The sequence below is a fragment of the Pseudovirgaria hyperparasitica genome (assembly GCF_010093815.1).
Source record: "Pseudovirgaria hyperparasitica strain CBS 121739 unplaced genomic scaffold EJ05scaffold_21, whole genome shotgun sequence".
NCBI classification, from domain to species: domain Eukaryota; kingdom Fungi; phylum Ascomycota; class Dothideomycetes; order Acrospermales; family Acrospermaceae; genus Pseudovirgaria; species Pseudovirgaria hyperparasitica.
Genome location: NW_022985569.1, coordinates 107,904 through 120,915, shown reverse-complemented (window position 1 = coordinate 120,915; position 13,012 = coordinate 107,904). Strand labels below are relative to the sequence as shown.

At 53.2% G+C, this 13,012-nt stretch overlaps 5 protein-coding genes across 5 annotated transcripts; 2 read left to right on the top strand and 3 right to left on the bottom strand.

Moving 5' to 3' along the window:
- Positions 1 to 152: 152 nt before the first annotated feature.
- EJ05DRAFT_490282 (uncharacterized protein) lies at positions 153 to 837 on the bottom strand (the record flags this gene model as incomplete). Its single annotated transcript, XM_033745865.1, has 2 exons — positions 153 to 693; positions 755 to 837. 2 exons carry the CDS (start codon positions 835 to 837, stop codon positions 153 to 155), a joined length of 624 nt encoding a protein of 207 aa, XP_033595678.1.
- A 647-nt stretch (positions 838 to 1,484) lies between these two features.
- On the bottom strand, positions 1,485 to 2,428 carry EJ05DRAFT_445273 (uncharacterized protein; the record flags this gene model as incomplete). Its single annotated transcript, XM_033742171.1, has 2 exons — positions 1,485 to 2,261; positions 2,312 to 2,428. 2 exons carry the CDS (start codon positions 2,426 to 2,428, stop codon positions 1,485 to 1,487), a joined length of 894 nt encoding a protein of 297 aa, XP_033595677.1.
- A 777-nt stretch (positions 2,429 to 3,205) lies between these two features.
- EJ05DRAFT_490280 (uncharacterized protein) lies at positions 3,206 to 4,306 on the bottom strand (the record flags this gene model as incomplete). The annotated part of the gene is made up of 1 exon (XM_033745864.1): positions 3,206 to 4,306. The coding sequence occupies one exon, from the start codon at positions 4,304 to 4,306 to the stop codon at positions 3,206 to 3,208; it is 1,101 nt and encodes a 366-aa protein (XP_033595676.1).
- Positions 4,307 to 6,111: 1,805 nt separating this feature from the next.
- On the top strand, positions 6,112 to 9,398 carry EJ05DRAFT_480582 (uncharacterized protein). The gene has a single exon (XM_033744894.1). It carries the CDS (start codon positions 6,459 to 6,461, stop codon positions 9,123 to 9,125), a length of 2,667 nt encoding a protein of 888 aa, XP_033595675.1. The 5' UTR covers positions 6,112 to 6,458; the 3' UTR covers positions 9,126 to 9,398.
- A 1,347-nt stretch (positions 9,399 to 10,745) lies between these two features.
- Positions 10,746 to 12,983, top strand: EJ05DRAFT_494979 (amino acid transporter; the record flags this gene model as incomplete). The annotated part of the gene is made up of 3 exons (XM_033746223.1): positions 10,746 to 11,065; positions 11,099 to 12,438; positions 12,967 to 12,983. The coding sequence occupies 3 exons, from the start codon at positions 10,746 to 10,748 to the stop codon at positions 12,981 to 12,983; spliced, it is 1,677 nt and encodes a 558-aa protein (XP_033595674.1).
- Positions 12,984 to 13,012: the final 29 nt, after the last annotated feature.

The window sequence follows — 13,012 nt, the reverse complement described above, 5'->3', positions numbered from 1 at the left end:
TGTTGTCAATATACCCGTCTCGTTCAGATCGTGCCCTGTCGGGACTGTCCCCTTTGTCCCTCTCGCATGGCACCCACGAGTCCTCCGCCTCGTGGGAAATCGACAGAACCCAGGGTCCATCTTCTGCACCCAACCTTCACTTCACTCTAATATCACCCTTCTTCCATTTCCCGATCCACATCCGCCATCCGACCACTGTCCTCGAAAGTTGTACCCCCGCAGGCCTCTTCAGACCCCGTTATGTCGACATCTTGTATTGCGCCGAAGCAGTCGAGACAGTACACGTCGCCGTCCACGCCCTCTTCAACACTACAGTCAGCACAGATCTTGCGCCCACATGCACACTGCCGTATACACACAACGCAGGTGCGCTCTGTACAGCGGGCGCAGTCGGTATAGGAGGACAGATCGGTCTTCTGCAGGGGTGCTTTATGGCAGCGATGGCAGGGCGTCTGGAGGACTTTGGAGAGCACATGTAGTGGCGCTGAGGGAGCAGGGTGTATGGATATTGGGGAGATGCGGTGGATGAGTTTACGGCGGCTTCGAGGCGGCGGTTGGTGTGCTTGGGATTGAGATGTGTTTTGTGCTGCTGATGTTTGGGGGCTCAGGGCGAAGAGGGATGGCGGGAGAGCGGTGGTGTCGAGGGCCATGTGGTCGGATAGGCTGAGGGAGCTGCTTTTTGCTTTGAGGATACTGTACGTGGTATGATTGAGCACCCGCGTCTAAGGAAGGTTTTGGATGGTAATATACGTACGCTGCAGCGTGTTTATCGGAAGGGTCGTCTGTCCTCTTCCGCTTGCCTAGGGCGCCTGAAGCGGCATCGAGTCGGCCTGGCATGGTGATGATGATTGATGATGATGAAGCCGCCGACGAGATCCAGGATGATAGTTGATTGAACCGTCTGGGAACAGAGGATTGGGTAGGTAGATAGCGGGTGCTCCGTGGACGAGGAGGTGATCGGTACTCACGGGGTGGTCGGCAGGTCGGAAATGGAGGCGGTAAGTGAAGGCGACAGCAGGCAAGTGCCAGCTCGGCAGTCTCCACTATGCTACTTTGCTTGTAGAATTGCACATCGTGGGAGAGAACAGAGGTGGATAGGATGTATTATGTGTTGACGACGTTGTGTGTTGATGTGGGAAGAAACGTGAGGTCGCCCCCATGGATGATTAGCTTGCACGTTCCGGGAGGGAGGGCCCTCTGTTATGTCTGCATGGTGCTAATTACTAGGCACTCGTCGGCGCCTGCAAATGCTCGTGACCGCGTCTCCGACCTAATACTCACACAACTCAACATATACAATTTTTTTTAACCTGGTAGTGATTCAGTAAATGTCTATAGCTAGATTATGTATTAAGAGTTTTGAAACATGGGTATCGCGCTCGCCCTGTGTCATCCACGCCAGAATGTTCCTAAAAGGTGACTCAACAGATAAAACAAAACCATAACTCATGACCGACGCCTACTTTCCTCCATAACACGGATGCCTAAGAGCTATAACCTTTCTCCGACACCCTCTTCGAATGTCTCCTCCCCAAGACCCAAAACACTACCCAAGTCCCCATTGACACAAACATCAACGCAGTAGCGACCCATGTCAGGGCCAGGAACTTGCTGCCCTTCTTCGCCTCTATACTGACATCGTTACCATACTTATTAATGGCATTCCCACCAATCTCAATGACGGCCGTGACAACTGCACTCGCCAGCCCAACCGCCAGGAACGCCAGCCCAGCTAGTACAACATTCCCGAGAGCGGTGTAACGGCCTAGAGCGAGGATGCCCACAAGGCTACCAAGTAAGGAGAAGAATATCAGTCCGATGGCGAGACAGTAGAGCACAAAAACAGCCTCGTACGCGCCACGCAGCGTGCTTACTGCGTCGTCGATCGCGCTGGGCCAGTGCAGTTCATCGAGTGTGATGTTCAGGCGTGTCTTATTCAGATTCTGCTCCAGGGCCACTCTCGGGTTGAAGCTGAATAGCGCGGCTGCGGACGAGCAGTTGCTGATGTTCTGGTGGATGTCGCTTGAGGAGATGGTGGCGTTGGGCTGGCTAGTCGGCGTGTATGTGCCGTCGCAATAATTCATGAGATGGGCTGAGTACCAGTCCTGTAGGCCGAGGGCTTCGGTAACCGATTCGAGGCCATCGTCGAGTGCATCAGCTATAGGTTCGCTGATTTGGTTCCAGATGTCGGCGAGGGGGTTGTCAGAGTCGCTGGTGAGGAGCTCGTCAACGTAGCCCTGACCGATCGTGGATGTGTTGATCTGGTGTGGAATTAATAGCTTGAATTGGAGTGACGATCATGGATACTGACAGTGATTAGACTGTAGTCCTCCATAAAACCAGGCTTATTTCCCGCGAAGAGACATAGGAACGATAGGATGAAAGCTACGAGGGAGCAAATGACAGGCACGAGGGCTTGAAATCGCATTTTGAGATATTGTATTTGGCAGCAATCGAAATGAGAACCTAAGTATATATCGTTGAGGGACGTTGCACGTATATAGATATATATGACAGAAGCTCATGCTGTGAAGGACGTGCGATACTTTATTCACATATTTCACGAACAAAGAGACCCCTAAATGGCCGATTACGCAGGCCAAGGCGAAGGGTGAATGAGTCCTGATCAGGGAATATAGCTGGTAACACGACTGATCCCAGCATATTTGACGTCGCGTATCGCCGGAAACAGGATCGTGTAGCATGTTTGGCAGCTGTCTTTGTTCAAATGGGCTACGTTTGTCCTATCATGCTGCGTCATTGGTAGGGATGCTAAACAAGCTTCACCAAGCGCGCGACACGAGCTCATTGATTGACTCGTGGGCGGCTCCACAACGTTCAACGCTCTGCTTCGTCAGAAGAGTTGACACGCCGGGATTGTTGGCTATGACTTCATTATAAAAGAGTATTTGTGCATCCTTTGCGGCAACAGCCTATCATCTTCAAGTAAAACCACATTGTCCTTGTTGGCATGTACCATGCATGAACAACGCTGTAGATATTGTGAGGTTGTTTATCAGTGTCTCGACATGCTAAGTACCTCGGCACGAGCCATGATAATGTCGAATGTGCTGTACATACGACTTGCGCATTGTGCGAATATGTTAATGATACTCGTGACTATCCATGCTTTTGCTGCGTGCAACTACGAGCGGGTAGTATGTGCGGTTGGAGCTTTACAGAGATCTCTGTACGTTCTCGTCCCTCACGCAGCCTTTTTGGAATCTTTGCGTTGCGAAGGTGTCGTCGAATCAATTTTGTCAGCAGGCGACCACGGGGCTGCAACGACATAATCTGGGGCGTTCGGGGCGTCTTTCGACCATTGGGAACTGGGCGCTTTTCTCTGCTGCTCGTGAAGCTTGTCTAGTGACTCCCCAACAAGCTGATACTTGTCCCAGTTGATAGGCGGTACACGCACCACGTTCTGTCGTTGAGGTATTCGCGGGAACTTCGAGGCTTGATTCGATGCGCGCTCGCTCTCGTCCTCTGACATGGTGATATCATCATGGTTCGTAGAATCCTTGGCTAGAGTAGGACCTAAATAGTCATTCTGGGGAAAATGTGTCCTCGTGCGACCAGACTTCAGTTCTTCAACAAATTCTTCAGGGCTTGCGACAGCAGCCTTCTTGATGCGCTCGAGAGTCTTGATATCATTCTGTGCCTTCTGGCGCTGGATCTGAAGAATGGAAATGGCTGATCGGATGGCCAACACGTCTGTCTCGGCATCAAAGTCGGAGATTGGAATGGGTTGAGGCTGATCGATCAAGACAGGATCAGAAGCAGGAAACGTAGTCTTAGGCTTGCGTTGTGGGCAGGGCAAGCTGGACTTTTGAGGTCCTGGCTTTGGCAACTCTGCAAAAGAGGCGGTTGGAGTCAAGGGAGACTCTGGAGGCTTTTCTAGGTCATCGGCTTGCGGTTCCCCAGGAGGTCCAGGAGGATCAGGAGTGCTGTGTTGTTCGTCATCGGTCGAAGTCTGCAACGGCGTTGGAAGGCAGCCTGAAGATGCCGCATCTCTGCTTGGCGGAGGCAGACTGGGAGCTGACATGACTCTGGAAGCAGAAGAGAACGACGAAGAATGAGTGAGATCGGAATGTGGAGATGACGATAGGCGCGACACGAGAAATCGGCTAAGCGACGACGCGTCGTGCTGTTGGAGCTTCGCCTCACTCTGACTACTGACGCAAGTGAATAATGCAGTGAAAGTGTGAAAGTGTTTGGTGTTGGTGGGGAGATCGTTCCAGGGCTGTGGAGGAAGTTCCATTAGTGCCGCCCGGATGCCAAAACTCGCCCTTGCTACTTCAGCCATTTCAGCCATTTTCAAGCCATGCATCCACTCAACACAGCCAGCCATGATCCATCATTCCCTTACCTGGCATGGGTACGTACGTACGGATGCTATGTTTATTACATTCCTATCATAATAATAACAACACCCCAACTGCCTGACTTGCTTTTTATCTGCTTTCCAAATCCCTGGGCCTTGTTGACGTGCCAGTCCAAGATCCTCGTCACCATTCTCCCGGGATGCAGGAATGCTACCCTGTCACACAAGGGAAGGAAAAAGGAATCCGATGGGAGGACTATCGATTATTCCAGATTACGTTATTTGAAAAACTACTATAGTACATGATTGTATGCGTGAGCTGTCACAGTCGGAACGGATTCAGCATCTTGACTATCTATTTCACATGTTTAATCAAGGCAACCAATATGCAACGAATTCCTAAAGGATTGACCGGCATGGGCCGCTTCACCGTCACCGTCAGTAATCCGGGGATGGCAGGATACTCTACTTCCGCGGCCTGGAATGGAGTCTGGGCGGGTAATAGCCAGGGCCTTTTATGGGCAGTGAAAGGCCATTGGCTCGAACGAGCTGGATTATGCAAGACGCTATTGAGAAGAATGAAACAAAACAACAAGCTGTCTTTTCTCCACATGTGGCGCCTACGCCTCAGAAGAAAGCCGGAGCGTTTAGCCAGCATTTTCGCCCTGCCTCGACGTTGTTGGCTGCTGTTTAGTGCACCCAAGACCCTAAGCTAAGTAACTAATCAACTCCCTACCTGGGGATCTCCAGGCACAGGCACAGGCACAGGCACCAGAAGGCCAGGACCATGGGACCATGTTCAGGAAAGCCTTCGATCGAGACTTCTATTCATTAACACAGATACAGCCACAAGCCGTACTGGCTACGTAAGCATCCCTGGAAGCTGAGTGGAAGGAAATTGCTACGAGGGCATGTTGTAAAACTCTCCACATCAAGCCCCGATAGCACGACGCCGAGCAGGTGTGGCTTAATCGCGAATATCAGATCGGTTCACTAATTATCTGCGTCTGGACGGAATGGGTGGATGAAAGAATGGATCATCTGGTAGTTGGGGAGGCCAAGGCCAAAGTCACGACATGACACGGCATCCTTTGGTCGTGATGATGGAGCCAGGGGTGGATCGTGGAAATCAAATAAACTCTCCTAGCTCGCCGGCAGCGATCTGAGATGAACCATGGAATGATCCACGCAAGGAACGTTTTCTCGAATCTGTCTCGTCTCTCACTCTCAGGGCAGATGATCTGACCTGGAGCCGCGCTGATGCAGCTTTATGTTTGTATGCTGCCATTTTAACATCGCATCGACTGCCGCAGATTAAAGTTTGTTTCGAGCAATGGTAGCCATGCTATGTACGTGCTATCTATGCGGCAGCCAGGACCAGGACAGTAGTGAGTGAATGGACGTGGACTGACCCGACATGGAATAATAATCATCACATCTTGACAACAACCAACCGAACCAGCCGCCGACACCCCCAAGCGGCCGATCACTACACTAGTCCATTCTCACTTTGAGTAATACTTGTGCCCCTGCATCGACCAAGTGCTGAAACCGGATGTGTCCTGACTGTTGATTCGTTGTTGTCCTGTTGCATCTGCACCGTCGGCTCTTTGCCAGTGTCCCTGTCCCTGGATCGGTAGATTCTAAATTGTACACACTTTCACTCTCTGCAACCCCCCGCATGCAGAATGCAGGAGCTGAGTGGGCTTGGGCAGGCAATCCTAGATGTCTTGTGCCTTTATTACGCTTTTTCTGCCCTTGAGGCCATATCCCTGGGCGACAGCATGCTTTCTGTCGGGGAACTTTAAAAAAGGCGTGCACTTGTTTCGTGAGCGTGTGTGCTGGCTGCTTGGACTATTATTATATACGACGGTTTCTCATATCAAGGTGGTTTGTCTGTTCCTGTCCGTCGCCGAGGTCTTGACTCTTCTTTCACCCCCTCGAACATCGATTTCACAAATCCACTCCCTTTATCCTATCGCTCGCTCCAGCGCTATTAGCTGCTCCCGCTATACACAAACACGGTCACACCAATCACTCGCCCTGACTTGCCGGCCCACTAGTTCAGGGTTACGGTCGAAGTGTGGTGCAGACTAACTACCGGCGCATCCTGCAGCCAAAGCACTAACCCGCCATGCCATATTCAACAGGTCATAATAATACTTATGCACCATCTCGCATTCCTGTCTCGTCCTCAATTCCCTTGCCGCCGGCTTCGAACGGATTCAGAAGTACTTCACATGATAACAATGGACCATTGACCCTCAACGACTACTACACCAACGACGGTAGACCCAAAGTTCTGCCCACCCCTTTCTACCATAATCCGGACTTGTCGCTGTCCTCCATGGATCTCCGAACCTCAGCAACTGGTCTGTCCACGCTGCCGAAGAAGAAAAAGAGTCGGTCCACCATCAATTCTGTCCGTGGCGGCGATGACACTCACGGAACTCCCACCATCATGCCAGCCAACGCAAAAACAAATCGCCCAAGGACTTCCAGCAGATCGCAAACCCAACCTTCAGACAATCCTCCCAAATTCAAGTCCAGATGGCGAGGTCAACCTCTGGCTTTACAGGCCGGACCAACTTCTCACGACAACCGAGCGGCTGTTCGCGCTGGTGGTTCTCGCTCGCCCGCAATCAGAAGTGCTCGTTCCATGACCAGCATAGGTAACAAGACCCCAACTGCGATGTCCAGCCTGGCGCTTCCAGCTTCGAAAAGTCCTATTCGCGAATCGTATGCAACCTGGCGGTCTTCTGCTACACGCTCCCAGCAAAGTACACCTGCAGAACCGTCTCCAATCACTCCCGCTCAGATGTACTCGTTCCTATACGAGCGAATAGTGACTCCTACCGTGCCTTCAACACCAATGTCGCTGCACTCGCGATGTTGGGATGGCGAGCCATCTGATCATCTGGCTTCACCTGACGAGGAGAAGCTGGGCCCCCAACCGTACTTTGATAGCCTCCTCTTGCCAGATTCGAATATGGCAGATATTGCGCATCCCATCGCCGAAGAGCCTGAATCCGAGACTGATCTTTCCTTGGGATCGATGTATTCGGGCGGGCTGGAAACAGCGCCCCCAAGTCCGACAGAGAGTGTCCAGCCAGGGCATGAGGTGGAGTCCGGAGCCATGGACCAATTCATCGCTGACTTTTCGAATGTGGAAATACAAACAAGCAGGCACCGAAGCAACAGCTGTCCCGCCCCGACGGTCCAAAATGTTCGCACGACCTTGAGTAGACGGAAGTCTTTGTTCAAAGGTGTGTCACTTGACTCGGGGAGGATCATGCGACAGCCGGATGCGGAAAGCATTCTTGCTCCCACCGTCTATGCGTCGCCGGCCGACGAAGATTCTGAAGATGACGCGGCACCTCCCGCCATCCGCATGAGAGATACGCCTCCACCCTATACAACACAGTTCAATGCCGACGCCCACGATGCTACCGCAGCTTATTCTTTGCTATCCGTCCGTCGAAGCTCGCTATCTAGCTCCCGACGATGTGCGGAGAGCTTAACGCTAGCCTCGAAACGTTCGGAAGAATCTTTGGCGCCTTCCGAAGATCGGACAATTGTTGCAGAAAGTCCCATTATGGATTATGGGCTGGGATCTCTCACGAAGGCTGACTTTGGAGATGACCAGTTCAGAGAGCGACCGATCACGATTATCCACATACCTACCGGGGATCCAGCATTTCTTGCCGGCGAGGCAAATGAGCTACAGCTTCCGGACACGCCTGTATCAGCAATCTTTGATGGTGGCAGTGACGTTCATCTGGAGCCTCCTCCTCCTGTACCGGCAAGAAGCCCGCTTCGCGAGACCTTCTCATTGACTCCGACTTCAGCTGAGTTTACCAATGGAGCAAACTTACTGTCGGGACCATGGCCAGAGCTATCACCAGAAGAAGCATCGTTTCGAGCAGATTCTCCGCCACCGACACTGGTAACGGAGACGGCACCAGAGACCTTTGGGAGCGAGGAGGAAGGAGAGGATGACTGCCAGACGCCGACATTCGCTTTACCTTCGGCTCCAGAGATCTTCGTCAGCGAAATCCACACAGAGGTAGAAACACAGGCCGACTACGAAGTCCCAACACTAGTAGTATCTTCTTCGCCTGGTGCCGTACTCGAGGAGACGATGACTGTTTCACAAGTCTACAAGATGCCATCCTATATCAAGTCGCGCTCAATATCCGTCGAGTCGCAACAGCAGTCGAGCAACACCAGCCGGTCGACATCGCCGACGTTGAACTTTTCGCGACCACGGCCCATCTCACCCATCTCGGAAGGGTGTGTCATGTCAACGATTGCAGTGGTCGCCGACATCAAGCCAACATCAGAATGTGCACCCGAGGCTGAGGCAAAGACTTCAATAAAGCCTACATCAGAGCGTACACCACAAGCCGCAGTAAAGGCTTCCCTCAAGCCACAGCGCGCATTTCAAGCTGCAGCAAAGACCTCGCGCAAGCATGCGTCTCGGCCAGCGCTGCAGTCCTTGGCATATTCCGAAACTGAGGCTCAAGCTCAGCCGGTCACATCGAAATCATTGCTTCCGCCACATCAACGGCGAGGATCGATGGAGAGCATGGCGTCGGTGACTCCGTCGGTGACTCCATCGATTCTTTCACTGCGATGGATGCAGAGTCCGAAAGAGCGTTTGGGCCTCGGGGGCTTACTGAAGAAGAACGAGGAAGTGCCATGGGAGACGGAACTGGGGAAGAGGGAGAGAGGGTGGAAGAAGAGTCGAGCGAGCCAGCTCTTCACCCGGACACAGTTCTTCAACGGAGAGAGGAAATAATTCCTGACAGGGTTTCTTTTGTTTTTGTCCACGTATTTGGAGCGCGCCATGAAGAGATTTGACGTGTTCTCATTCAGTCCCATTAGACACACAGCACAGCCAGCGAGTTCTTTTGTCAGATTCACGCGTGAGAAGACATGCTTATACCCAGCGAGACAGAAGTCATTGGACTTGAGAGAGATATTTCTATACCATGGCAACGAACGACATATTTTTTGTATACATAGGCTTCAATTCTAGACTCTTTCAGCAGGAGGTTGCATGGTCCTGACAGCAGGCAGTCGACCATGCGCTCCTCTACTCCACTTCTCTACAATCGTTGTCCAAGACGTGCGGGCTCAAGGTGGCAGACAGCTCAGCCTACAGCCATAACTGCTCGCCAGGGCTCTCGTGAGCTAAAGTGTGGGTAAGTGGTCGTTCGAGTCAGCGATGGTAATGCCTGATATCAGGTAAAGTCCCAAGGAGGGTGAGTGAACAAGCGCTACAGTATCGGCCTGACTTGAGGAGCAGAAAAGCGTTGTATGTACCATGACAAGAAGTGGAGCGCAGAATTGGCCAAAGCAAGCATGCATGCACACACGGCGGACCGGTGCCCACTGTCGGTATTTACAGCGAGGGCCGGAGTGTATATAGCCTGTGTGGGGTCGCGGTATGGCGCTGCTGAGGCTCCACCCCTGACCCTCACTCACCTCTGTCGTTCACTGTTCTCTGTATATACATCAACAATCACCAACCACACATCAACGCATCGGCCTAGTGTTGGAGCATTTCGACGGCGGTCGTTACAGAGCTGACCAGTTATCGCGATATGTCGATGGATGATATATCACAGCAAAACCCGCCCAAGATAACTCCCTGTATACTATAATGTAGGCGGCCAAACGGGCGGCCCACTGCCCAGGACGCCTTCATGCACCATGATGCCTCCCTTATCTACAACAACACCACCGCCGCCGCCACCATCACAACCACCGTCCACCAGGCCAGCCCGTATCGGTGTCATCCGTCAACGGTATCAGGATCAGTATCGAGTTCCTCTCCACACGCTGTCGCAAGCCTGACGTTGCACCACCGAATAGATACTGGAACTACACCTGCCTGGTGGTGCAATACAACAACATATTAGTCTCGCCTTCGCCGGGCTGCATGCGCATGCGCCCTTTGATTTGCATCCATGTTATTTGCCATTCACTCGAAACATCCATATCCGGCGAAAACGTAGCGACAATTGGGCAGCATCAGCATCCTTCCGGGGGCCAGGCGAAGAGGAACCACAGATCGGGACCCTGTAAGGCATAGCACATACACTCCTACTCATCAGTGCTCAGTGCTCTCCAGTTCTCCACCCCACTGAAGAAAACTTGCTGCCATATCCACATCAACATCGCCATCGCCATCGACGTCTCCACGCTACTTATCGCTGACGTCTCGCTGCTCGCGTGCCTTTGTGACTTCTGTTCCTCGTCGCCAGTCTTCTTTTCCATGCTTCACTTCGCCATCTGGCTCTCATCCCCAAGACCGCGTGTGACTGCTGCTACCGCCGTTCACGCCTCTTGGCGTCTACGTCCGAAGTAACACGTCCCTCGAAATACCGCTTTCGAACAATCAATTCCGCCAGAAATGGTCGCCTCGTCTCCGTCGTCCGACCTGCCAGACTACCGCGCAAAGTCAGTCGGCGACGAGCCTGTGACTTCGGTCCTTCCCGACGGTGACATCGCCTTCGACCCACATGGCTTCTCTTCGAGCGACGATGAACTGCTCGCATCTCTGGGCTACAAGCCCGAGTTCAAGCGGGACTTCAACCTCTACACCACCTTCAGCGTCTCGTTCGCCGTGCTGGGGCTTCTTCCCAGCTTTGCATCCACGCTGTACTATGGAATGGGATATGCTGGAACCGCTGGCATGACGTGGGGATGGATCGTGGCCATGTTCGGCCTTCAGTGTGTCGCCATGTCCATGGCCGAAATCTGCAGTTCCATGCCAACGTCGGGAGGCTTGTACTATGCCGCTGCTGTTCTTGCGCCTGAGGGATGGGGTGCGCTGGCTGCCTGGATCACGGGATGGAGTAACTGGATGTCCCAGATCACTGCTGCTCCCAGTGTGAATTACGGGACCGCCGCCATGTTGCTCGGTGCTGTGAGCATCGTGAACCCGGACTATACGCCGCAGAACTATCAGGTCTTCCTTCTGACGACGTTTATCATGATCCTGCACGCCATCATCTCCTCGATGCCCACGCGCTGGATCGCCCAGATCAACTCCTGGGGCTCTACATTCAACTTTGTCGCCCTCATCGTCGTCGTGATCCTCATTCCCGCCGCGACAGACCGAGAATCCCGTGGTCTCTCCCGCTTCACCTCCTCCGCCGAAGTCTGGGGCTCCATCTACCCGGGCACCGACTTTCCCGCCGGCTTCGCCGTGCTCATGTCCTTTGTCGCCGTCATCTGGACCATGAGCGGCTACGACTCGCCCTTCCACCTCGCGGAGGAATGCTCCAACGCAAGCATCGCCTCCCCACGCGCCATCGTGCTGACGTCCATCACCGGCGGCACATTCGGCTTCTTTCTGCAGCTCGTCGTCGCATACACCGTCGTCGATATCGCCGGCGCCCTCGACTCGGACCTCGGCGACCCGTACGCCGCGTACCTGATCCAGTGCCTCCCGCAGCGCATCGCCATCGCCATTCTCAGCCTCACCATCGTCGCAGGCTTCTTCATGGGCCAGGGCTGCATGATTGCCGCGAGCCGCGTCACCTTTGCCTACGCCCGCGACGGCTGCTTCCCCCTTTCCAAGTACTGGGCGCGCGTGCACCCGCGCGCCAAGACACCCGTCAACGCAGTCTGGATCAACGCACTCATCGGGAACCTCCTCCTACTGCTGATCTTCGCCGGCGACGTCGCAGTCGGCGCGCTCTTCAGCATCGGCGCCATCACCTCCTTCGTCTCCTTCACCATCCCCATCTTCATCAAGGTCTTCTTCGTCGGCAACCGCTTCCGCCGCGGACCCTGGCATCTCGGGCGCTGGAGCGTGCCGATCGGCGTCGTTGGGCTGGGCTTCGTCGCGCTGATGGTGCCGGTGCTGTGCTTTCCCGCGCTGACGGGCAGTCGGCTGACGCTCGACGAGATGAACTGGACGGTGCTGTGCTACGGCGCGCCGATGCTGTTTGTCATGATGTGGTGGTACTGGAGCGCGCGGCACTGGTTTACCGGGCCGAAGATTAATGTCGAGCATCTCATGCTGGGCAGGGGCGGGAATGTCGTCGAGGGCCGGCACCTAGCTCGGGACGCGGTCAAGGGGCAGGCGGGGGATGGGAGTGGGAGTGGAAGTGACCGGGACGTTGTCGTCAAGGACAAGGGCAAGGGCAAGGGCAGGGAGTAGTGTGCACGATGGTCTTGAAGTGTAGACGCCAGATATCTTGGGCCGGGAATATGGATTTGTGGTTTTTGTAGTGTTGGATAGATCGGGATGTTCGGTTGCGTTGCGTTGCGTATATATCCTCTTTCGCGCACCCGCACATATCCCACTGTTACGTGTATATGCATACAAATACACAGACAATCTACCGGCTCTGCTATATCACACCGTACTAATATTCGCATCCCATGTGTGTATGTGTCCTGGCATACTGGGTTGAGGCGTCCAGACATCGAAGTCTAGATTTCTCTACTAGATGTATATGGAATTACACTCTTCTAGGAGTAGATCTATGTAGGCTTATACTAGATGGTTAATATAGCATATAGAGAGTAGAATAGAAGTACTTAAATCTCTATAAGACACTATCTTAGGGACCCTCTTGTGTTGGTAGAACTGCTTAGCCTTATACTATCTATACTCCTAGATATACTCTTCTACTAATAGAATTACTTAGTCTTATGATTAGAACC